At 38.5% G+C, this 26,729-nt stretch overlaps 1 protein-coding gene across 1 annotated transcript in view; it reads right to left on the bottom strand.

Annotated features, from left to right (window-relative positions):
* Positions 1 to 8,569: 8,569 nt before the first annotated feature.
* DISP1 (dispatched RND transporter family member 1) overlaps positions 8,570 to 26,729 on the bottom strand; it is a 40,182-nt gene continuing 22,022 nt past the window's right edge. Inside the window, exons 3-8 of the mRNA XM_034061074.1 lie at positions 25,348 to 25,377; positions 21,194 to 21,317; positions 19,815 to 19,942; positions 19,274 to 19,371; positions 17,111 to 17,208; positions 8,570 to 12,225 (exon numbers count right to left, since the gene is read on the bottom strand). Coding sequence (XP_033916965.1) covers positions 8,581 to 12,225; positions 17,111 to 17,208; positions 19,274 to 19,371; positions 19,815 to 19,942; positions 21,194 to 21,317; positions 25,348 to 25,377 — 4,123 coding nt within the window. The 3' untranslated portion in view covers positions 8,570 to 8,580. The remainder of the gene's footprint in view (positions 12,226 to 17,110; positions 17,209 to 19,273; positions 19,372 to 19,814; positions 19,943 to 21,193; positions 21,318 to 25,347; positions 25,378 to 26,729) is intronic.

Genomic DNA, 26,729 nt, shown 5'->3' with positions numbered 1-26,729 from the left:
ATGTTGAAAGGAGGGTTGTGAAAAAGCCAAGCTAGTCATGGGGCATGTGTATACAGATTCGCTAGCAATCAAAGTATATTTTGCTTCTGTTTTACTATTACAAAGTGTTTCGTGGTTTTTCTTCCCCCAGTTGTCTCAAACAGTTTTAAACTTAGCTGGAGGTACTTTGAATCATGTGTGCATCCAGGCCTAGCATTTCAAATTCATTATTTTAAAGGCGTCATGAAATACTAAATATGACAAATGAAAAGAGAGTTAATATGCCCCTATTGTGCTGAACCATGCATTAAAAAATGGAAGTCATAACAGTATTAAACATCAGTTTATAATAATAGGAGTTTAAGACTTGGGCATATTATTCTAGATTTTATGTGTTTAAAATAAATATGAACTTAAAACATAAGAGCCTAGTGTTTCTTGGAGAGCACCAAACCAGAAGCAGATCAGGCTACTTTTTACACTTAACTTGGGTGAAGTGAAAAACCAAACAATCGGTTTCAATGTCAGTAACTTCATAGCTATAAAAACCCAAAGAGCTGCTGGAAGTGCTCACTGAGCCACTTACATCATTTATCAGCAGTTCTGGCTAACCAGGAAGGTCCCAGCTGACTGGAGGTTAGCAGATATGATCCTCATCCACAAGAAAGGCTGGATGGAGAATATGGGGAACTACAGCCCTGTCATTCTGACTTCTATGCCAGGGAAGGTTGTGGAGCAGATCTTGAGTGCCATCACATGTGGCACATACAAGACAACCAGGTGACTGGGCCCAGCTAGCATGGGTCTGCAAAAGACAGTCCTGCTTGTCTAACCTGAGCTCCTATGACAAGGTGACCCATTTAGTGGACGAGTGAAACGCTGTGGATGTTGTCTGCCTTTAGGAGACTAAACTAGACTTTAGTAGAAACTAGACTTTAGTAAAGCCTTTGACACTGTTTCTCACAGCATCCTCCTGGAGAAACATGACTTGGACGGGTGTGCTGTTTGAGGGGTAAAAAACTGGCTGGTTGGCCAGGCCCAAAGAGTGGTGATGAATGGACTGGACTTGATGATCTTACAGGTCTTTTCCAACCTAAATAATTTCCATGATTCTGTGATTTATTACAGCTTCATGGAATGTGTCCTTTTCAAAACCTACTGATTTCAAATGCATGGAAGTTTACAATTTCCTAATTAAACACCAACCACTTTTTACATGCTATTGTTTGCAACTCTGTTTCATGCTTATTGTTCTAAGATCACAAAAGTTATGGTTGTCTCAAATATTATGGTTTATACACATTTTCAAGACATTTACTCTGCCAGGTCGAAGGAGGTGATCCTGCCCCTCTACTCTGCTCTCGTGAGACCTCACTTGGAGTATTGTGTGCAGTTCTGGTGTCCTCAACATAAAAAGGACATCCACGAGGATGATCAGGGACTGGAGCATCTCCTGTATGAAGACAGGCTGAGAAAGTTGGGGCTGTTCAGCCTGGAGAAGAGAAGGCTGCGTGAAGACCTCATAACAGCCTTCCAGTATCTGAAGGGGGCCTACAGGGATGCTGGTGAGGGACTCTTCATTAGGGACTGTAGTGATAGGACAAGGGGTAACAGGTTGAAACTTAAACAGCAGAGGTTTAGATTGGATCTAAGGAAGAAATTCTTTACTGTTAGGGTGCTGAGGTACTGGAATGAGTTGCCCAGGGAGGTTGTGAATGCTCCATCCCTGGCAGTGTTCAAGGCCAGGTTGGATGAAGCCTTGGGTGATATGGTTTAGTGTGAGGTGTCCCTGCCCATGGCAGGGGGATTGGAACTAGATGGTCTTAAGGTCCTTTCCAACCCTAACTATTCTATGATTCTATGTACAAGAGATACCAGAGGACAGTTTCATGAACTGTCAGTCAACAACACCGTGTTGTTCACCTGAGATATATTAAGCTAGGTGGATTTAGAAGTCCTTATAGAACTGAGAAAGTAGCAGAGCTTAACTCCTGGGGAGCCACTGTATTTCAGTTTTATGTTGGTTTGCTTAATACTTCCTCAATTATTTCTTACGTTTCATTGTGTGAAGTTAATGCTACACAAAAGAAGGTGAGAGTCAATTATTGTCTATCATTTATGTTACAAAATTCATAACACCCATCTTTGTAAAGATTACACTCTTCCAGTGCTATGCCAAATAAATACCTTCAATCATGTAACTACCTACATCTTGAAGTATCCAAACTAGTGACAGTATAAACCAGTACTTTCTATTTCTGCCATATTAGTAGTGTAATACTGCTGTGAAGTGCTAAAAAGCCGACATATTATACTCCCCAAATGTTAATAAAGCTTCACTAATAAGAAAGGATCAAAGAGATTATGCTACAGAACTACACAAGCTGTATTTCAAAACCTTAAGACAAATGGGAATCAACAAAAGGAGAGGAAAGCCTGCTATAAGCAGTTTTATGACTACATGAAATACAGAGAAAATTGGCTACCTCTAGTGTACATTAGTGTCAAAATGAGCTATATTTGGCACTTAACAGATTCAGTGCTCTGTCAGGAATCACGCTGTTAGGGCATCAGAGAAAAGCCCAGAATTTGAAGGTCAGATGGGACAGAACCCTAACTAAGAACAGAGTAGAAGAAAGGGTGAATAAGGGGTTTTGACAGCTTTGCTGCTAAGACAGCCATGAGCTCAAGCTCTGTCAGATTGAAAAGAGCATATATTAGGAAAAAGGTTTGATGTTCAGCCAAGCCTTATCAGATCACTTGGAAAATATTTGGGAAAATCCTATCCTGTATTATAAAACAGATTTTTAAGATATAGGTTTAAAATTATATATTTACACAGACTATTTTTGTAAGAAAAAGTGAGGGAGAGTATCTAACCTTTTACTTCAGGATGGCACCAACAGAACTCTCCACTCAAAGCACTGTTAAACTAAGCTGTCTGTGCTGTCAATCTTTTCAGTGCTGAGTTCACTCAGCCTTCGGTTGTCAATTTCTGTTCATTTTTCCCCAGACTGTAAGGACATCCATGGTTTCTCTCTTTGAAAATGGATATAGGGCCAAACACTAAAGCGTATTAGGAATTATGAGCCAAGAATTCAGCAGTTGCAATATCCCTCTTCTACCAACACAGCTCCAGTAACTCCAATTAACTTACTTTTGATTTATACCGTTAGAGTTGAATTATTATCCCAGTGAGCAACACACAGGTGGCTTTTATTCCAAAATGAAGACCTTCACCAGTGAGGGAAAGGGAGAAAAAGTGGCTGATGCAGCTACTGTCCTTTGCTCCTCCCATGCCGCAGGTACCTGGCTGCTCCTCTGTCACCTTCTGAGTACTGCTGTTACAAGGTGATTTCAAGTGAGCTGGTGCTAAGGTTGGGTGAGGGCAGACACCTCATCAGTCATTCAAACCCAAGCTGTCCTCACAAGTCTTTCATCTGACCTGAAAATGACTTCAAATGTACATAAACTCACTAATAATCTCAGTACATCATCCATCTTTAAACTATGACATTTCCTACTATTGGCTAATACTTTCAAAATATTATTGTATGCAGACGACATGGCTTAGGTAAGGGTCTGACATTAATCATTTTATATTTTAGTCACACTGTTTTCGGAGGATCAGGAGACTGTAATATCATCAGCTTTACTAAAGAGTCAGTTATGAATAATCTGCTCCTTTCCTAAGCCACAGAGAAATGTGCTACAATTGCTATTGAGATAAATCTACAGGCAATTTTGGTTAAGGCTTTACAAGGATTTAAGAAAGTTTGTTTAGGCCTCAAAGCAAAGCCACCCATCTGCTCTAAAGACTCGTTGCTGGAAGAGTTCAGCTTCTAACACTACCATCATTGTAGCCAGCAAGAGAGCAAGTGCTATCCTTACTGCTTTTAAGACAACAAATCAGCACTAGCTTTAATTAACAGTTTGAGAACTAAATCTATGAAATATATCTGTCCATTTGTGAGTGAAGTGACATTTATCAAACTCTAAATAAATGGAATCCAAACCCAAGGTGGATATATTACCTTTCATACTTTTTAGGGAATTAATCAAAATTCCATGTCTCCAGGAAGCACCTGAGTCTCTGCAACCTTCTGAAGTGGAGACTTAGACTCAGAATACAAGCTGCCAAGTAAAGGGAAACAGCAAAGCCAGGAGTTTTTGGTGTGTAAGACTACTTAGTATTCAGAAGTTATAGCAAGGTAGGACCTAAAAACTGCAGCCTCTCTAAGCTGTGCACAATCTATTTTACAGCCTCCCCAGACCTTAGAGACCTTATTCTGATAGAGTGAACTGGTGAGGTGCAGAGGCAGGGTAACTGATGCCAGACTGATACAACATATAGAATAAAGAGCCAAAGGGTAACAACATTAAAGCGAAGGCAGTTCTGCAATAGTGACACTGGATCCAAATTGAGGGGTCTGTGGAGATTTTTTCTGAACTCAGAAAAGTTATTGCCTTTCTTCCAGCCTCTCTTTCTTACGTAGAGAGAGCTTTCTTTGCAAAGGCCAGTGTTGTGTCACGCTGTGGGAATACGCAATACTTAGTAGGATGGTATCCCAATGTACCATCATAAATCAAATCAAATGCTAGATGCATAGGCACTTCAGATATTAACAGCAGAAGTAAAATGTAATATAGCTTGCCAGCATGTGGAAAGAATTTAAGGTCCAATTCAATGAAGTCAGTGTGATTTTGGCCTGAATCGCCCATCTGCTCCCTATATTAAGTAGTATAACATTCTCTATATAAATAAAATAAATTCGATTTTGATGATGTTTGACATTTCTTACAGTGCTAAACTTTTAGTCATTTGTCAACCTGTATTTTTAGAGCTTTCTTGGACTGACTGCCACGGCTCCGTCTGGCAAAATTATAAGTGTTCCTAACCCAAAACATTTAAAAGGATTTCTCCTACATTAGTTAAAAAAAGAAAAATCAACTTAAAATTATTGTAGGTGACTGGAAAAAGATGGATTTTAATCTTCTTGTAACACACAATGAAACAGTAACTTAAAAAACCTTTTTACATTTAGTATACCAGCTACCTACCCAACCACCTTGTATGAGGTACCTGCATTCAGAGTGATTACATACTGAGCTTAATGTAATATTTTAAAAGACTTTTTGTAAATTATTGTACTTTTTTGTTCAACTAATCACTGCATTACCCACACTATGTGATTGGAATCTGCAAAACACAAGCTCTAAGGACAATACAGACAGCCACGGTATCTAATACATTAAATATAACTTTTTTTCCCTGGGTGAGGTGAATTTGAAGGAGTTGGTTTCAGACGCAAGTCCCACTCCCAGAATATTCTGGTTTGTATACTATAATCCTGAAGAAAACATACTAGCAACATTAGAGCCACAAACAGATCTCTGTCTTCCTACATAAAGTCTTTCTTCTCCCGGATAATCAGAGGTGTCACCTTTAAGGTTCACTTCACATACAAGTCACAGTAAAGTCTTCCCTAGACCTTGAAAAGGCAGAAAGCTCATCCATCATGTGCCAAGCTACAGGTTATCACTGCCAGAACAGTTACCAAATACCCTGCCCAATTTGGTTAATAACCCAGCATGGGTTATCCATAGAAATACAGATCTGAATCTTCTAAAGCCAGGATCACATCACTTCATGAAGGAAGCACTAGTCAGCACCAGTGGTAGAGCCCTTACCCCAAGTGGGCAGCCTACAAGAAAAGCACTAAGCACTACACAAGAGACGCACACACCCAGATTCACCATGTGAGCCCAATGCAAGGGAGAACCTCAATGACAGCAAATCAGTTAATGGAAATTAGAGTATTCTAAACTCATCAGCTTCCCTTGGGACTTGGCAATCATCAGCAAGTCTTGGAGAGGTGCCTCAGGAGGATCTAATCATCCTTGTTAAAACTTCCTGGAATGGAACAGGATCCCAGCTCTCCACACTTCCTTCTAGCATTAAACTGTATTTTTTCCTCTCATGAGTTTTCTGGGGATAGAGTAATACATGGCCTTACCAGCCTTCAATTGTCACTGGAACCAACTCCTCTCTTCCACTCTCCAGGAGCTGCATTGGTTTGGATTATAGAGTCTCTGCATGAGTTGACATAGATGCGGCACACACTCGGTGCTACATACTAAGTATTAACTATTTCAATAATGGCTCCTTGTCCAGCTAAGTGATTTGGAAAGAATCATAGAATAGTTAGGGTTGGAAAGGACCTTAAGATCATCCAGTTCCAAGCCCCCTGCCATGGGCAGGGACACCTCACACTAAACCATATCACCCAAGGCTTCATCCAACCTGGCCTTGAACACTGCCAAGGATAAAGCAGTTCGCAGGGAAAGAATGGCAAAGTCACAGAGAGCAAATACACCAATGGTACTGTTCACTAGCCAAGTACTAGCTCATCTTAATCTTTTCTAGGAGTACATTACATCACAGCTCCTTATCTGCCCCATTTTTTTTTCACTGTATCAACCTTTAAGAACATATAAATCATAATGAAAATACAATAGTAATCTCCATCACTTACCCCAGCATTATAGAATCAGTTACTAATTTAAGCAGTCGAAAGGGGTTTCCTTATACAAAATGCAGTTATGGGAAACTGGCTTAGAAAAAAACTCACTTTTGAGCTCATCAGCTCAAAATGTCCTATGTTCTGTAAATGTGTTAGCTGGGGACCTCCCCTAAAGGCCCATGTCTCAAAGGCACAGCTGTGAATGACAGCTGATGTGCCAGGCACTACGTAAGCATTACACGTTGCTTTAGCAAGGTCTGACTGCAGGTCAATTAAACTACTGTAACATTGCTTTTATTTTAGGAGGATTTATTGCTTAGCATGCTACACACACCCCTCACAGAAACAGCGCTCAGGCAGGTGGAATGGTCAGGAAGAAAGCTGGACAACAGCAACAGCCCAGTTTACTTCTTATGCCTTTTAATTTCTTTGGACCGCTAGCACTGCAAGTCTTAGCTCTTTAGCATTAATGGCCTCTATGGTGTTGAAAGTAAAACCCTGAATCATTTACAAACATTTAGAGAGAAACTGGCTCTGAGTTATGAGTTTTAAAAGAACTTAGTGAGTTTTATTTTGTATCTAAGAAAGAATGCTACTCTTCTTAAACTACGTAAAACTATTTTAGTCTTTTATATAGATTTCAACTTCATACTCCATTCCAGTCACTGAGATATATAAGCACTAACATCACTACTTCCAGGGAAACCAAAATGGTTTGCTGTACAATACTAATCTACATCCCTTCAACATGGACATGACAACAGAAAAAGGCAGGCTGTTCCTCCAGTGATTCATAGCACACCGAGTGCGTGATACCACATCAGTCCATAAAATCTATCTTCTATTATCTGTGTATTGTAATTCAACATAATCAGCATAACTAAAGGATTATATGAAGAGAGATTTGTCATTAGGGTGCATAGCAATTATGCCATACTACATAAATTCCAGCTCTCAAATCCACTCTCCCTGAATGGTGAGACCAGCAAGCGTTCCCACGACCAAACCATAGCTGTCATTTGACTAAACCCTTCAGTTACGCAAACACAATGTCAGAAATCCAATGTCTTGGTTACACAGTTTAGTTCAGGATTTTTAACTACATCTTGGAGCTTCCGTGGGCAAGAAACCTCAGAGCACAATATTTTATGTATTTGAGGCTTTGAATTGACTTAATCTGATACTACTGACAGTAACTCTAGAACGTGTTTAACTATGCCTTTCTCCACAGCAGATTTACTTCTGATTTCCATACTTTGTGGGGGAAAAGTTCTGTGCTGCAAGGCCCAATTTTGTAACTCCTGCTTTTATATGCATACATGTGTCACACACATGAATTACACTTTTCATGTCATCACTGAGAAGTAAATAATGTTAACTTACTATGTTTCCACCTATATTCTCTGGTATTTAACAGTAAAGACTATGCAGGAACTGGCAGAAAGGGCAGTTTAAAATGTTTTACTGCACTACATACACAGATATTCAAAAAGTGCCCTTGACATCCTAAAGCTTTTCTTCAGATTTTGTTTGGCTAAATATTTGAAAGCAATTCCCCAAACAGGCTACCCTGCAGAGCTGGTCTTTCAGACCATCAGGATTGTCTGAACACAGTCATGGCCCTGCTGCTGGTCCAAGGTGCACACAAGCCTGCCAGGACAGCGGTAGAATAAAGGTAAATAATGTTCTCTGAAAATGTGGCAATCTCAGCCCACCCCAAACATTATCAACCTCACAAGCCCTGGGGAAAAAGAAACTCCCCCTTTTCTGGGAGAGTTTGTCATGCTTTATTTATTGAGATGGTTTATAAGGAGAACTCAAACTCTTAAGGCCCTGAGTCAAAAACTAAATTAAGCAGAATCCATCTTATGAGTTACAGCAAAAAAAACATTCGGGACAACATGAGGCTTTACTACATGTAATGGCTTTATGAAATGTATAAATGTTACTGTTCTATAAAATACATGTTTCATTCCAAAACGCAAACTGTAATTCATATTTATTCAGGATTCGCCTTTTTGGTGTTTTAAACTTCCTTTTCAAAAGAAAGACACAGGATTCCCAAATTAAAGATTTATTATAGTGTTTTTATTAACAAACTTTCATTGGAAAGTTCTGGGCGCATTAACATAGGAGGCACATTGGCTTCGATGTTTGGCATTTGACAGTCAACAGAATTGCACTTCACTGTGATAGCCTTGCTACAGCAGTGGGGATTTTCACGGCAACCCTCGTAGCGAGCCTCTCTCACTGACCTGTTCAGCAGATGGTTTTTATCATTTTGGTCAGCCTTCAAAACCCGGTCATTCTGCAAAGAACACTGATCTATCTTGCTCTCAGCTTTCCTTTTTTGCTTTGACAGAGAGGCTTTCTTGCTTTCAACCCCGTTCGCTTCTGTACCACCCTTTTCATCACACTTGTCTGCCTGCTGACAGAATCCCTTTTGGTTATTTAATACACTGTTCTCACATTCAGAGCAACGCACTATCAGAGGTCCTGCTTTGTGGCAGACAAACTGTGAGGTGCTCATCACCTTTGGAACAGTTCTAAGGTTCTCCTCTGGGTTTGGATGAGCTTGTGACTCTGTCCTATTTATTCTCTGATGTGCCTGGAACTGTTGCATGGACTGGAGGAAGAAATTTTTAGGCAGAGAGCTCTGCGTCATCGTTCTTTTGAGCCTTCCTTGAAGGCAACTGCAGTGGAGGACATGCTGGACTGGATGCACATAACCTTCAGCAGCCTGCTGTAAAGCATTTATAGGAGCTATGGAGCTTTGTATCTGTACAGTTCCCTGTGAAGGAGAACACTGGTAACAGAAGGCATCGCTCAACTGTTGGCATGAGTGTGGACTCCACTTCACTGCCACTTGCTTATATGCATCGGGACAGCTACACTGCCTGTTTTGAGAGAAAATAGGGCATATGGTGTGTTGGTCAATAGATGTCTGCAGCACAGCTGAACTAGCAACATTTTTTATGCTTTTGCTTACTTCGCTATTATAGGTTGAATGCACAGGCATACATGTGTTTTGGGGCCTGCTGCTGAAGAGCTCAGAGCAGATATGAGTTTCTTCATAGGCCACTTTCTCTGCAGGGTTACAAATACCAGTTTGTGATGCCAGAGGCTCAAGCTCATAGTGCTCATGCTCCATTTCTGGCTTTTGACTTCTGGAGTCCAGCTGATACTTGCTAATGGGATGTGATTTATTTTGCCCTCTGCCTCCTTGGCCTCCTGAAAAGGTCTGAGAGAAGGCATTACACCGCAGTTTTTTTGGTAGTGGGATCTGGCCACAAGTGCCCTGGGGTCCAAGGCATCGGCACATGCACTGGAAGAAGAACGTCGCAAAAGCCCAACTAATGCACATTATAAGCATCATGAAAGTGCCAAGTTGCGTGTATGCCAGCACTGTAGAGGGCATCATCATTGCTCCAGCTACAAATGTAGTCAATGCAGCCATTGCAATAGCAGAACCCATACGGCTTAAAGAAAAAATTACTTTTCCCTCTCGGTCAGGGTCAGGGGCTAAGCGATAAGCCACTCCATAATGAACAGCAAAGTCTACAGATAAGCCGACAGCCACCGAAATAGTGACAGATTCTAACACATTTAGCTCCCATCCAAGGAGAACCAGAGAACCTACAGTGACAAAAATAGTTCCAGCTATTGAAACTATTGCATAAAGGCTTATAATTACGTTCCAAGTTGTAAGAAGCATTACACTAAATGCAACAGCAACTGAAAGACCCATGGCAATCAGAGTACCATCAGAAAGACTGTCCTGAAGATCATAAAATTCGAGGTTACTCACAAACCAACCATTGCTAAGGCCTTCTGGAGCAGAACTAAGCTCACTTGAAATCCACGAGTCCACCTCCTTGTAGAACTGATGCATTTTCTCATATGCCAGGGTGAAGAGGTAGGTGCTTTGGAACTCCAACACTACTGCCCTGATGGTGTCATTTAGGTCAAAACGGGGCCCTGGCGTTTTACTATCTAAGTGGTACCCTGTGCTTCTTTCTAGCTCCATTATAGCTCTCTTGATACATAATTCAAAAACTTCTTGTTTGTATGGAAAGCTCCAGTGGCTGCAGCACGGGTAAAGAGATGGCTCATCGCAGTCTTGATTTTCCATCCACTGCTTAAATGTTTCGATGAAGCAGCTTGTGAAGTCTTGTTCTTCAGTCTGATAGTAAAACGTCTGATTTCTTAACTTCTGACAGAAACGCAAAATCCAAACCTGTGAAGCTGGGCTAGCAATATTAAAACTGCTATCTAGTTGCAGCTTTCCTTTACTTTTAGGGTTTAAAGGGTCACCATTATCCTCAGGGGTGACACCCCAGATTACTGTTATTGGCATGTGAAGCTCTTCTCCATGGTGGACACGCTCAAACATAAAAAGCTTTTTGTATTCTGCATCGTATCGTTCAAATGGGTGAGAAGACCTAAATACCTGAAACTCTGAGAGCTCCAGTGATGGTAATTTCATCTTTGGATTTACACACACGATATATGCTCCACCAATTGTTAAGGCAAGGAACCAGAAAAGCCAAATATATCGAAATCTGATAACAATGCATGGCAAAACTTTCTCAAAAAATATCCTAGATGCCTCTGAAACTGAAAAAATAATCTTGTGGAACATTTGGCACAACACTGTCCAGCAGTTTTTGTTGTTGTATACCCTCTGCTGAGGTTTCTTAAAGCAACTGAAAATATTGAGAAGGTATCGTTCATGTAACACAACTACAGCAGGTAGCCATGTAACCATCAGAACATAATTCACCAAAATAGCAGTGCCGGCATAAACACCAAAACACCTGATTGCTGTGATATTGCTGACATAATTAGCATAGAAGGCAGCAGCGGTAGTAAAACTTGTGACAAACATGGAAAGAGCAGCGTGCTGCAGTGTGATGCTCACCGTCTCAGAGGTTCCAGCATGAGGTTTATCAAATTTCGTGTAGTTCCAAACATCACATAAGACAAAAGCATCATCTGCTCCAATCCCAACAAGAATAATCAATGCTGTGAGATTCATGAATGGGAAAAACTCAAAATTAAATACTACCCGATAGAGAAAGTAAGAAATAATCAAGGAACTAATTATTGCAAACATAGTCATCAGCGTAATAAACATGGACTTCGTGTATACACACATAACTAATAAAACAATTACAATGGCTATAGCAGGATACACAGTATCCATCAACAGGTAATCTTGAAACAACCTATGTTTTATTCCAAACTCAATCCCTGTGACGGTTGTTACACCATCGGAAGCATTCCAGTTCTCGAAGTTATCTAGGTAAATACTCATCATGCTTTCCCCTTTCTCAGTCGGAGAGAAGAGCATGCTGTATTTTAAAGCTGGTAAGACATAGTCAGCTGTCTTTGGGCTTAGGAAATCCTTGTCCACTAGGTAGTGAAGGATCTGGTAAACAGCGTTGTACTTGGTACATTTGCGAGGCACGTTTGTACACTTGAGTTGGTCCTTCCTTTTGGCATTCATATCCCAGCAGTCTGGCCCCAGGGTTCCATTGTAGTAGTATTTGGCACATGTGCGAAGCAGCTTTAGGGTGTGAGAGACATCCCGTTCTACTATTTTTTGACACGATGACCTGTTATTTAGAATAGCAATATAGTTGCCCAGTGTCCAGCTGGGACAGCATGAAGCAGCAGTGGCTCTCTGGCAGAGATCACCAAACTGGGAATGGGATCTGATCTGTATAAAGACAGGCAGGGCAAAAAAAATCCAGGTTAAAGTAACAGTCTGAATTATTAAAAACATTCACCCACTAAGCAGATAAAACATTCCAAAGTGATGAAAATTCACCTTATGATCCTTTTGTGTTACCATTTTAAATTCTTATCTCCACACACGTTGGTTTTGATCAGTATCTTCTTACATGCAGCAGACTAAAGCAGCAGTAACTCAGTACACCTATTCACCACAGCAGCGTAACATTGGCAGAAGCGTTAGGAATATTGTAATTCTTTTGTTTGAAGATGCACTGAGGTCTTGGTTTTTTTTCCCCAAGATTGAAGACTATTAATTCTCTTTTATTATCTCATGTTATGAGTCTGAAAATAAACAGCAATGAAGCTTCATTCTGCTTGGAATCATACACTGAACTTGCTAGGATGTAACAACTTTATAACAACTTCCTCATCTGACTTTAGGCACCCCAAAATAATCCCTGCTGCACCAAGACAATGGTCATGCCTCTGGGTACTGCATCCACCATGGGACAAAGTCCCATGAGTTGACTTGGGAGCAAAGTGGAAGAAGATGCAGCAGCAGCAAGGCCAGAGAAGTCTCAGGGACAAGTGCAGGCAGGAAACACAGCTGGGCCATGGGGGACAACTGCTTGTTGTCAGCTCAGGGGACTGCCCAAAGCCTAGGAACTCCTACCTGAGCTTTACAGAAATGACAGCAATTTTAACACTTTGGTTAAAGACTCTTCTTAGCTAAATGAGTGTTAATCCCTTATGTGGGTACTCTTCTTTCACAGGTTCAGTTGAATATTCCAGATTCAGCTGAAGCCAGTAGAGCATAACTTAAGTAAATACTCATAAGGCAAAACTGAAAGTATCCATAAAATCGAACTAAACCTCTTAAGTAACAAGGTTAGGTCAAGAAAGTTTTCCCAAGCTGGGAAAACTCAATCTTGATAGGGCACAGAGAACAGAAGTCTTAAAAGACAGAACTTTTGGCTTTTTATACATGACAAATTAGAATTAATCCTTCAAATAGACATGTGTAAAATTTCAGTCTTAATCAAGTTACATAGAATGAATACATATTAATACACTCACATTAATAAAACCATGTGCCTAAGAGCTTACAGGAGTGGGCCCTGAAACCGTTATCTATGTGTGTTTTAAATTTAGCTGGTTTAAGATATACCACTTTGGGGTTCCTTTTATTTGCTTGGAGCTGGTTTTTTGTTAGCAAAATTGCACAATCCTTCATAATGCAGACAAAAAACCTGCACTTGGGGATTCTCATGGCAGTTCTAAAAGCTTTAATGTGGACTTGAATTTTGTCACCTGGTCTCTGAACAATAACAACCTGGCATTCCAAAAACACAGGATAATTCACATTTGATTGTTTCCAGATAAAAACACTAACACATGCAAACTCAGGAAAAACTGAACAACCTACTAAATAAAAGGAAGCACTGGAATAGCATATCTGTATTTTTCATGGCACATCTCCAGGTTAATCCTAGGAGGATATAATAGGCAAATTGGGAGGAAAGGATTGTATTGTCTTCTCTATGTATTCAAGTTCAAGATGGGACAATGAGGTTTATATGCTGTTCTCCAACAGTCGCTGTAGGCCATAAACATTCACATTCATCAGTAAAGTAGCTGTTGCCAAAGATAAAGTAACATGAGCTGGCAGCTGGAAATTAGAAATTAAAATACAAAATTTAGCTCTGTATAGCTCATTAAAACACTATGTAAAATGCTAATATATTGTAGCACTGGGCTTTGTTGGCGATCCAAAGGAACTGAAAAGGCCATTTTGCTTTTGCCAAACTTGGCCTGCCACTGGCAACGTTTTCATTTATTTTGGATCCAGTAAGGAGACTAAGCTGTGCAACCTGTGCACATGCTGTATCTGTGGGCAGCTCTGCCCAAATGGATCCACACAGTGTGAATCACAAACAACACCGGTTTGGGGAAGCAGTCGGAGATCATTTACAGCCTTTGAAGTTTATAAAATAACTGTTTACAGTTTACAGGGAAAACATTCTACAATAAACAGGTGGGGAAAAAAAAAGGGCTCTTCTTATCCAAGTAGTAAAAAATTAGAACACTTCCTATAGCTATTTGGTATATAAAGTTTCCATGAAGATTATAGGACTACCATATGCTGAGCAGCTGCAGGATGGAGCCCCTAAGTGTCAGTAAAACATATAGTTAAAGTAGTTACAAGCAGATGGAAATACAATTAACACACCTGGGATATACTGTTGGCTCATACTAAAGCAAATATTAGTCGGTGCTGAAATCCTGTTTATCATCAGAACAATACTAAAATTCTATAGTTTATATTTCCAGAAAATAGCTTCTGATCTTCCTGGCTTGGAATACAGAAAGCTTTGCCACTTACTTCAACAGAATAGGGTTCCTACACAGGCATGAATTTAACAACAAACATAACTACAGAGAGAAGAGACTAGAGTGTCACCCAAGCCATCAGTTTCTTTTGATAGCTGCAGTGCAAGTCAGCATTCTCTCTAGAACTGGCTTCAAAAGAGGGGCATACCACAGCACTTCCGAGTCATATGATCAATTCATGAGCTTAAAAAGTGTTAGAGGTGCTTACGAATTGTTAGAAAGCGTGACAATTGTTTAAACATGGCACTTGTAAGGAACAAGCATTAAAAAAAATAATGAAAGAAGATTCAGCACTTTCTTATCCCTGAGTATCTAACTTTTATTATAAATTTACATACACAGAACTACAAGTGCAAAACTTAACCATATCCATTTGTTTTTGCCCAGGGAGGCTGTGAATGCTCCATCCCTGGCAGTGTTCAAGGCCAGGCTGGACGAAGCCCTGCATGGCATGCTTTATGTGAGGTGTCCCTGCCCGTGGCAGGGGGTTGGAACTAGATGATCTTAAGGTCCTTTCCAATCCTAACTATTCTATGAGTCTATGATTTTGTCTACTAACTAAAAATCAACACTGCTATTATCATGATGCACTGTCATTTCACTCAGCTGAGATGTTCAATTACTACATTCTCAAGTCAATTACAGGAAAGATCCACAGAAACATTACGTGCAACAATCCCCTCTATAAATACGCAAATAACTGTGGGTGTAGCTGAAGTAGCCAACACTTAATTTTCTGAAGTGTTCTTATTTCAAAGTAAGAGCTATTTTTTACGGCTACAAGAAGCATGGTGCTTGGTTGTTTGTTTTTTCTCTGAAGTATTTTCATCCTTCCTCAGAAAATAATGTATTTCAAATGTACTTGAAAAAATACATCATTATCAAAGCGTGCAAATAGGGAAGAAAACCCCCCAGATTCCTCAAGAGTAATGTGTCTATTAAAAAGATGATTATTCAGAGGTAATTAACTCTTTACTCTGTTATAGAGAAGTATTTTATTATTCATTGCTTTGCAATGATCTATACTACCTGGGATTTACTTGCACCAGCTGCCTATGTGACTAAACTTCTATGGTCAAATGCAGAGATAACTCAGTTTTTACCCTTGTAAAAGGTTATTCTTCACTGTATCTCCTGATTGAAGTGCCGATATGATTACCCCTAGTTCAGTTCATTCAAACTGAGCTGGGTTAGTTTAAATACTGTACTTTGCTCACCTGGCTCATTCTGACTGAAAGAGATAAAGGATAATGACATGAACAGTCCTGCCGGTGCAATAATCTCTGATGAGGAAATAAGGATCATTTCCTGAGAGTGTGAGGACAAAAACCACTTACAGCAACAGAGGCCAACCAGGACAAAATGCCTGTGAGCAGACTGCCAAGGGAAATCTGTTACAGAATGTTTCACTACAGCTCAACATTTTAAGCAAGCAAATGCCAGCTGTTAGGGAAAACAGTTTGGGAATTTACTATATTAATACAGTTGTCTAAAAGGGCAACAATAAACAAAACTAACAAAACATTCAACATGAAATTTGTTTGGGAGGAAAAAGAAAAACTGGAAATAATCAGATAATTATTAACAGAAGAAAATGACATTGCTTTATCTCCATGCAAAGCCACCAGTTCACACAAATTTATGGTTACTCAGCAGCTCAAAGGAATTCATTCCAGCAAGTGACAAGCTTATATTTTATAAATACACCATCTGAACGCTTATTTTATTTTAACCTTTGTCACTTCCATCAGTTGAAACCAGATGCTGATTTCAATCAGAGTACTCAATTATCTTCTAACACATGTAAAAGAAGCTATGTCAGCTCAGAAGGTGGCTATTACAATAGTTATTTTGACTACACAAGGTACTGAGTACAAGGAAAGCCAAGAAAAATAGTAACAGGGCCAGACAGACAAGGCCAAAATGTCTCCTTTCATTTTCCCAGTTTTAAAGAGAAAATTAATATTACCCTGAAAGTACCACTATCAACACATGATTAGCTGGGCTATATTTCTAGCTACTATATCCATGTTCCTCTGATGTCCTTCTGATAATCTATTCTCTTTTGACCTAAAGAAAAAAAAAATGCTGAGTGACCAACTGGGTGTCAGAGAAAACTGCATGGGCTATGAGAATGCAGCAAGAAAAGATGAATTATTTGCTGGGAAACAAGAACAAAAATCCATGGAATAATATTTTAAAAGGGAGCACACAGCAAAAGTTAAGGCAGTTCTTCCTGCAACACTCTTCCACCTATTCTGGTTGTAATTAGTAGCAAAACCAAATTCCCTTGTACAATTTGTTTTACAACTGAAAGTTGTTTAAGTTTGTCTGCATGCTGACTGACCATTCAAAAAGGATGTGAACAGTGTGAAGTCCTCTCGTATGCTACCAGATGGCAAGGGGCAGCAAAACAAAGTTTCAAATACACGCTTCATATCTGCAAGTTAAACAAATGAAATGCCATCTTCACTTACCCTCAAGTTATCTACATTGCACATTGACTTAATTGCATTCAGATTCCATAAATTCTCTCCTTCTGTTGATGTAAACACCACTCTTGAATAGCGATCACCTGCAATTACAGGATGGGGGGGTTACAGGCTGTTTGGGTGTGCCTGGCATCAAAGACTGAGGCAAAATCCCACCATTCAAATGACCCAGACAAAATCTTTGTCAGGTCATGGGAATCCACCTCCTTTTCAAGACGAGCTGTTTATCTGCAAGACTCAGTCCACATGAAAGTTTCAGTTTCATTAACATGCTTATAGTAAATATCGCATCTTCAATTCTTTATATCACTTAGGAGCTCTATTCAAGCCAACTATCTTCTGAAATATGACAGACAAAAATCAAATGATCTAATCAGCAAACTATGAAATTCTTGGCACAGCATAATGGCAGCACACAGATAATAGTAATCAAAGGCTGATTTAGTAAGTCATTTAGGAATATAAATAATAATTATAAAGCTGTTTCTACAAGACTGTTTTTGCTTTAGAAGCAAATGACTGCAGTGGAAGTTGTGATATCCTTGAGGCAATTTTAAAGAATTCTACAGTTTAGATACATACAGCTTAAATTACAAATTAAATCACATTTATTGGAAGACAGCTTTTAGAAAAGGAAATAATTACTTAGTGGCTGTGAAATCTTTATGAATAGCTAACAGGGGAAACATATACACAAACACAACTATGCAGTACTATGTAACACAATACGGTACTTTGAGTTAAGAAATACTATCACATTAATTACAATATGCCCAAAAAAACAAAAGGCTGAATTTTTCCTACTGCAGAACTGTTGCCTTTAACAAGACTGTAATGAAGACTCAAGGGAAGTGCTTTATGATCTCTGGCCATGCTTTAGGATCAAGGAAACAGAAATCTATAGATCCTGGAGCAGGCAAAGACAGATACCAAGAATGATAAAAATGGGTCAAGTGGAAATCAACTATTTTCCTTACATAAAGGACTGGCAAACGTTCCCATAGAATCACAACTCCTTCCTGACTGCCACAACTGAGACTACGCAGAAACTGTAGTGGAAAGAATGAGAGTGAGACTACACAGAAACAGTGGGCAGGAGAAAAAGGAGTTAATTCTGCGGCAAGTTGCAGTTAATGCTCAGTAGAGTTTCAAGTACATTTCCTCTTCCTCACACAAGATGTGCTCAGCCTAATTTGGTTCTGCTCACAGGAGCAGAAATTAGGACCTTGCTCACATCCTCTCACTTAGATTTAAGACTATACTGTAATTGGAAAAAAAAAAAGAAAACCAACACCACCATAAATCTGTTTTCCACCCTGTTTTTTACTGGTCCTTGCTCATTCAGATCAAGTAATATAAACAAGTAATTCCACAATTGTGTTTTTGTGCTGTTATCAGTCTTCACATATTGGAACAGCAGCAAAAGAGCCCGGGTCATTATATGAATAAAGGCAAGATCTCCATCTGCCAATGCATGCTCTCTGCCAGAACAGGACTTATCAAAGTTTTGCAGTATGCCTTGGAAAAAGGCAATAAAGACTTCTTTTTTTGTTCTCCAGTTTAACTTAGACAGCTTCATAAGCCCTCACTAGTTTAAGGCGGTTTACTTTGTATTTATTTTTGGTTGTTTAAGGGTGTATTTTATTTGGGGGTTTTGTGCATTTTGGGGGCTTTGTTTGCTCTTTTTTCCTAAATAAACTCCTGTATTCTGTGCAAGACATGACCTGGAGATGTCTTCTTATGTCTTTCCATATGCAGAAAAAGTATTTTGATTTAGGTTTTTTATAAGTAAGTTAATGGCGCAGATTTAACACGACTTCTTCCCTGGTGTGAATTAAGTGCTACCTCTGTAGTCGTATACAAATGCCCCTTTTACAATGATCATATTACCAGTAACTAATAAACAAATCTTTATAGGAAATTGAACCACTTAAAGGAAGCATTTTCAGCTGCTTCCTAGGAAGAGCCAATAGAACACTGCATTTCAACCCCATTTCTTCAGACTTTTGCACTCAGAAAGAAGGTGCTTGTTGTGAATATGCTAAACATAAAATATTTTCCTAATAGCACATACAATATACAGAAGAGTGCAAAAATCATTCAACTGGTAGAAGTTTTTAGCCTTCCTTACATCCGTACTCCACTTACTTGGAATATCACAAAAAAACGTATCCTTGTGGAAGTTCCAGTCTGCTTGCCTCTTCTCTCTTTCATAGTGATCATCTGACCATCTGTCATCTTGATGACTGAAAAAAGAACAAATAGTTCATTTACCTTACCTTAGCAAAGGGATTATTAACAGAAAGAGGATCCAAACAAGTCACACATCTCAACAGTTCTTATATATGAGGAAATGTATTTTTACCAACATGACTTTGGTATACAAAAACTGGAACATTCATTGCATTTTCTGTTTAAATTAGAGACTTCAAAGGAAATATGCTCAGTAGTGAAAATAACCATAATTCAAAGAGAAAACTAAAATAATACATTTTTTAAAGAGCTGACAACAGCACAGATCTATTTCCATGTGAAAGGCTTTAAGAATTGTGGATTATCAGATTCAATATTTATTGAAATCAGTGGCAGTATATATATTAATGTCAGAGGGCTCTGGAGCAAGCACTAAGTACACACTAAAAACTCCTAATAAAATAAAATACAATACATTTTTAATACAAATTCTTACCTCTTAGCTTGTTCATCTGCATACTTAAAAGGATAGTTTGCAAGTGTTGCTTTGTATCCTGTGTTTTTCACCATATTGTTCCATGTGACCAATCTCTGTCCTATGGCCGTCCCTCTTGGCTCAAAACCCTAAGAGAAGAGCATCACAAAATTCCATTAATACTTTTCATTCTTTAGCTCAAATGAGAAAATGGAAACATAATCAAAGTGATGGATAGTTTTCATTATGAAGCATAGTTACTCCAGATGTCTACTTTTAAAGGTAAAACGCTTTCTGACAGGTCAGGGGAAATAATGACCAACTGTACAGAGTGACAAGGGATTAAGAATTCTTGCACGTACTGCTGCTCTCCTTGAGAAGTAATGATGATTTAGTCTATCAAATGTTCAACACTTAGTTTTCAGAGCAAGGGCGTTCTGCAGAGTCCTTTTCTGTATCTCGATTAGCAACTTTTAATGATTAAATATGATTAAAAGCACTCAAATGTGTCTTCTCTATTTCTCTAACAGAAAGGTAAATCTTGAAGTAATTTTGAAAGTGACTGAAACAATTTTAATAACTGTGCTGTTTTCAAGAAATATCCATTACATATGGATATGTACAGATATATCTCACTATAATGTAAGTAACAACAACTTACAGGGACAGTGTAGTTTGATTTGAGGATAATGAAATACCGTATTTTCAATAAAAGTCCCAAAACCTACTCATGTGTAAGACAGCTCATGAAAAGTAAGAAATGAGCACAGTATTTAATAGAATATGATAAAAGTCACTTTGAGTCTTTTAATATGGATATCATTTCATCCTCAGAAGGCACTCTGAATCCCCTTTTCCTTAACAGATCCTGCCCCTCACTTTTTGAAACCTGATTTAGAATGTATTGTACTGCGTTGTGTTGTACATCTAAAACTGGGATGAATTTAGATTATTTATCTACAGCAGCTCTGCTGAAGGACATATGACCTTTTAATAGCAAAATGCAGATGGAATTTAAAACAGTGGATAAGATCCCCCAATGGCAACTGCATCTTCATATCACAGTGAGCTGTTCCAATATCAAGATTTAATACTTATTTTTTTAATGAGAAGAATTACAAGGCTCTTTAATAGCTCATTTCTTTCATGGGTTCATTAGGTAGAACTTGCTTCTGCAAGCTTGCTACCAGTTGAATGTCTCTGGAAATTGATTCCCAAACAGATTCACAGCACAGGGAACCTTTTCAGGCATATTAGTGATGAATTATTTTCCTCAGGGCAGATCTCAATTTAAGAGCACTGTACTAATTGCTGCACTTGCATCTACTGTTTACTGCTATCACTGAAGAAACAGCAAACCAGAAAATACTAATCTGACTGTACAATTAATATTTACCTACCAGCAATGGATCAGAGAAATCTGGAAGATCTGGAACTAATATTCCAACCAGTGCACACACCACTATTAACACAGTACACATGCCCAGGACCACCACGGGCCAGTCTGCTATCAGTGCAGCATAGCTACATGGAGAGGAACAGAGAAAGAGATGTTACACATCCAAAAGTTATACACAAAATTAATCCATGCCTGTCTAAAGAACCGTGTTGAAACACTGACCTGTTTTCTTTGTTATACTTCCAGTAAATTAAGGTAGCTATCATAAATGGATGGAAACCATTTTGAAACAATTTATTTCTACTCCTTTATTTTACTGAAGTAAGAAAACAAAAGAACACCCCAACACTTTCTATCAAGTCTCCCTAACGAAACTTTTTACTGTTGTATAGGAAAGCTTCTCCTATCAGACTGCTATTTTTCCCCCTAGGAATTCTGGCAAAAACGTAGGCTTTATCCTAGATTTAATTTGTGCTGCTACAGAGATAATTAATTATGAGCTACTGAAACAGCCATTTCTATTATTTAGTGCATGTTCAGCATTTAAGACTGTCATAGCAATGATTTAAATAAAATGCTTTTACATTAAAAAATGGGGGGGAAAAAAAGGGTATATATGTGAAGTGAAAAATGTTTAAGACTAAACACACTTCTTTTTATGACTACTTTTTCCTTAACTTTAGTACTTAGCTTTTAGGATGGATATTATCCATGGTTGTGGACCACTAGAAAATAGATGCTTTGTTCAAGACTTAATGATAGAAAACTTCAGTTTCTTCTTTGAAAGCTTAAGCTTTTCTAAGAAGAATATCAAAGAGAGGAAAAAATAATTTTTAAAGTAGAGTCCAATGGAAAACATTTCCTCTATATTTAAAAGTCATTAAAAGAAAAACACCTCAAACCCGAAATACCAAAGGTCCATAAAATCTGTTGTAAATTCAAAGGCGCAAGGGAGTTGTGATGTGATACATAAACTAGTCAGCATTAATTTAATCTAGTATAAATCATATCCTTGGATTTTAACTCTTAGTTAATTTTAAAATTTAAGCATGAAAGAATTTCTGTATGTAAAACTTATTTTCATCATTCTTATCAAATATTTTTATTTGATAAAAATAAAATATTTATTTTATTAGTTAAATTGATAAGAAAGTAGCAGAAAATAAAAATGAAACCCAGAAATCTTAATTCCTGGATAACTCCTTTAACACTAAAGACCTGAATTCATAGAGTTTATGTTTCAAGGGCAACACTGTCTAATCTGTTGAGCAAAGAGAGTACAGAAAGTCCATCAAGTTTAAAAGGCATTAGCAAAATAATTACAGGCTATGAATCATTCAATACTGATACAGTGTGTCTCTGTACACACTAAATATAGAGCAGAAAGATCTATGCTCTTATTTCCTCCTCAACTCACATGCAATGTAACATGACAGTTTATAGCAGAGTGCTCCTTCACTTATTTCTACTCTCTTACAAGATTATGGTTATTTTCGGTTCAGAGCAGCTCATTATCTACACACAGTTGAATTATTGGCTGTACAGCAATTTTCTGCCCCATTGCTAAGAAGGGGGGGAATGCCCAGACCTTCACTCTAGCAACAGCTTCCCAGTTTTCCAACTGTAAAAGCAACGGCAGTGAGCCAGCTTGTTGCTGACTTGCCCTTGCATGTGGAAACAGGTATGACTAAGGGTCCAAGAACAGCTTTAAGGAGCAAGGAAATGCAAAGAGCTGGGTGCACCTCAATTTCCCGTTAGGGTAAACGTGGAATAATTCTTATGTTCTCACACAAGAGGTTAATTAGCAAAAGCTTCAAAAGTAATCTGAAGCGTAAGTTTTTATTAAACTGAATCACAAAGGGGCAGCTTGCCAAATGAGCAATTGTACAAAGTAAAAGTGAAGGGAAGTAAATGACCTAATAGAATTTTCCTATTTATAGGACTAAATGTTTTCCTAAACACCAAGCTCGATGGACTAGTTATTACAGACATTTGCTCTGAAGTCATAAAAATTACACCCAAAATATTTATTTTCCTATTCATCACTAGAGCCAGATTTATCACTTTGACATGTTGCCTCTACACTTCCATTTTCAGCTTGGCAGACCTTACACTGGTTAAATTCTTCCCTCACTATGTCCTAGGTGATATGTTTAACATGTTAACAAAGCACAGACAGAAAACAGTAAGTGCTTGTTTACACCTGCAAAGCTGACCTGGGCTAGATTGCTAAAAACACTAAACACGGCACGTTTTAATGTTGTCTGAGCATCACTTGGTGCTGCTGAGGGCTCTGGCTCAAACCAAGCTGCCTACAGCCAGCCTCGATCCCAACCCACCGTAAGCGGAAAAACAGATGGCAATGATTTTATTTTTCACCCCTTAAAAAGCTATAAAATGAGTTTAGTTACTTTTTATTTTCTGTGCAAAGTAAGTCACTGCCCTGACTCGGGCTCTGTGTAAATGACCACTTGCCTGAAAACGTCTGAGTCCAAAAGAAAAACGCTTAAATCACTTCCTCAGACAAGGAATCACGTTAAAAAAAGGGCATCCTTAGTGCTAAGCACTTTCCTAAATCAGGATAATACCTCTTGCTTTTTGGTGCCTACTTAAAACTACAGTTGAGTAATAAACTGGACATACAGCTACACGAACACGTTCTTTTCCTTTTTTCCTCCAAACTGAATAATGAATTCTCAATAACTATGACACTGACTGAAATCTCTTTTATTCCATTTCATTGCTTTCAATCCAGTTGTTATAATATTATAGTAACACTATCTCAAGCTGCCTTGTACTATTAAAATGCACATACTTTTCATTCATTTCTTTCCTCCTCGTGTTTTTCACATACCTGAAAAAGGTTTGGTTTTGTTTTTTTTTTTCTATTTTCATGTTTTAAATAATTAAAAATGCTTAGGAGATACAGTCAGTAATTCAATCTCGAGTTATCTCACCCATTTAGCACCACTAAAAGACTAGTTTCAAGCAATTTGCCCCAGGGGGATCTAAGACCTCAGATACCATCTTCAAAAGGAGAAAGTAAAAAAACAGATAGTGTTTGCTTTTCCTTCCCAGGAAGAAACAGCATAACACGTGGATAGTGTTAAACTTTTCAATTCAGTACTTACATGCAGAAATATTCAGGTTAAACCACTACCCAGTGTCACATAAAGAGACAGAAACATACTGTATATTGTGAAGTGATTGCTATGATCTACAGCTATTTGTATGACCGAATTCATACTAACATTTATGTAACTCAAAACAGGTATTTAGCAAACAGGCCTGTTCCTTACTGAAAGCAAATCCTAAAGGTGGATTATGTTTCTAATGTATTTTCACTTGAAATGGTTTCCTATTGGTTACTATTACTGATGCACTAACAGCTTCAGCTAAGTTGCTCTGTTTTCTATGACTGCCATTTTTTAGAGCATATACAGTCCAAGTCATTGCTCATGATTGCATGGGGTTTCTGGCTTTAGGAAAGATGAAAGATCATTACAATTAAATCTTCTGACCTTTTCTGTAAGGTTATTTTATTATTACTAATGACACAGCCAAGCTGCTTCTCAGAATAACCCCTAATCAAAAAGGGACTGAGTCACAGAGCTTTTAAGCTTGTACAGAAAGTGTACATGCACACAGAGAATGGCAGATTGTGATTCAAAATGTCATAAACTATTTGAAAACAAGGAACACTGAAATCAGCACAGATTTTAAAATCCTGTCACAGTATGGACAGGATTTTATGGAGACATGTAGTCTCTTTGGTGACCTCCTATGGTCCTATCCCCTTCCTGCTCCCCCAGGAGTCACAGATGTGTGCTTAGAGATGTTAAAAGTGCTTGTCGTCCCTGGCTCGTTCTTTCAGTGTTTATTTAGGGACCCCACTGCATATCAAGTCTTCTAAATGTTGTTTGAACTTGCTGATGCTATCTGCCTCCACAATCTCCTGTGGCAGTTTCAGAAATCCACTACCCACTGCATAAGGAAATACATCCTTCTTTTTAAAACTGCTTTATTTTGATTGCCTACTATTTTCCTTGAACATTCCTTATTCTTGCACTGTGTGTGGCATAACAGCTTTGCTATCAGCTCATTTACTGCCTTTATAATTCCAAAACCCTCACATGTGACAGTATTAGACCTCACCTTTTTGGTAACTTGAATGGTCTGGCTGGCCTGGAAGGAGGAAAAAAAGAGAGTAATTGAAAATGCATGAAATACACATACACATGTCAAGTTAATTCTTCCCATACATGAATAAGCAAATAGATTATAAAAACCAGATACTTTAAGATGTGAATTAATTTAAACAGCACACACTCATATTCAATTTAGCCTCTGTCCTCAAAAAGCTGGCAAGACAAACTGTTGGGAAGGACTAACATGATCAATAAAGCTGTGGGGACAATGCAGGTGCCTTCTCAATGCATCTTCTTGTATGTTCACATGTATGTTTCTTCTTGTATGTTCTTGTATGTTTCCACAGCTCTCACAGCCCCTTCTGCATGCAAATATCTTAGTAAATGGGTTTTAAATCTCTTCAAGCTTTACTGTCTTTCCATTATGCCTCTGTAACTATGTGACAAAACAAATTTTCTCAGCACAATGTACAACCTCGTTTACGCAGAACTAACAAAAGTTAACTTTAACTAATCTGGATTACCCAAAAGGGGTAAAATACCAAACATGACCATTCCCCATCCTCCCCTTTTTCCCATCAAACCCAAACTACATTTCCCTCTGCTTCCTCCACCTGCAAAATATATTCAGTGCTGAACAAATGATGATGATTAAGTTCTTCAAAGTTCGGGTGGGTTAAAGGTCACACCTGCTATCAAACTGTTTTGTTTCGCAAAGCATGCATTAAAAACCCCTGTGTACACCCGGCTGAATTCCACCAGTGTAACCAATCCCTTGCAGCTGTTGTGATGACTCTATTATACTGGTCAATAGGAAAAAGTTATCCCTGAAAACTATGCCCCCCCAAATTCTTTAGTTATGCTCTAAAATACAGAAATGCATGGCAAAACCGGATCTTTCCCACTTAATTAATGCTGCTGTATCTAATTTTTGAAGTATTACACTTTCTTGTAGCCAGTTTAAATAACATCACTCTAAAAAAGTCTAGACAAGAATTAAAAACCATCCTCATCAGTTTTCATGAGAAAGAAATGGTGAATTCCATTATTTTGCTGGGACAAAAGCCAAGTTGATCTGTGTATTAAATTACCTCCATGCTTCGTTCTCACAAGTTTGATAGCAGAAAGTGACAATCACAGTTGTTTGTGATGGGACTAGCACAACCAAGTTATTACATAAATTACAGTCACTGATTAAAATCTAACCTATGCTCCAAGGGGGGAGAAGGGAATGGGGAAGAAAATGACAGGCTCTATTCTCCCGACATTTACTGCAAGTCTCAGCACCTATTTAACAGATTCTTTGCTTTATCCCGTCCTTTCGTAATGGCAGAGTTTAGACTGAGCATTGTGCAATTAGGAACTACATAAAGAAAAGAGAAACAGATT

The sequence above is a fragment of the Melopsittacus undulatus genome, chromosome 3, assembly GCF_012275295.1.
Source record: "Melopsittacus undulatus isolate bMelUnd1 chromosome 3, bMelUnd1.mat.Z, whole genome shotgun sequence".
In the NCBI taxonomy this organism is placed as follows: domain Eukaryota; kingdom Metazoa; phylum Chordata; class Aves; order Psittaciformes; family Psittaculidae; genus Melopsittacus; species Melopsittacus undulatus.
This window is presented reverse-complemented; position numbering and strand designations above follow the sequence as displayed.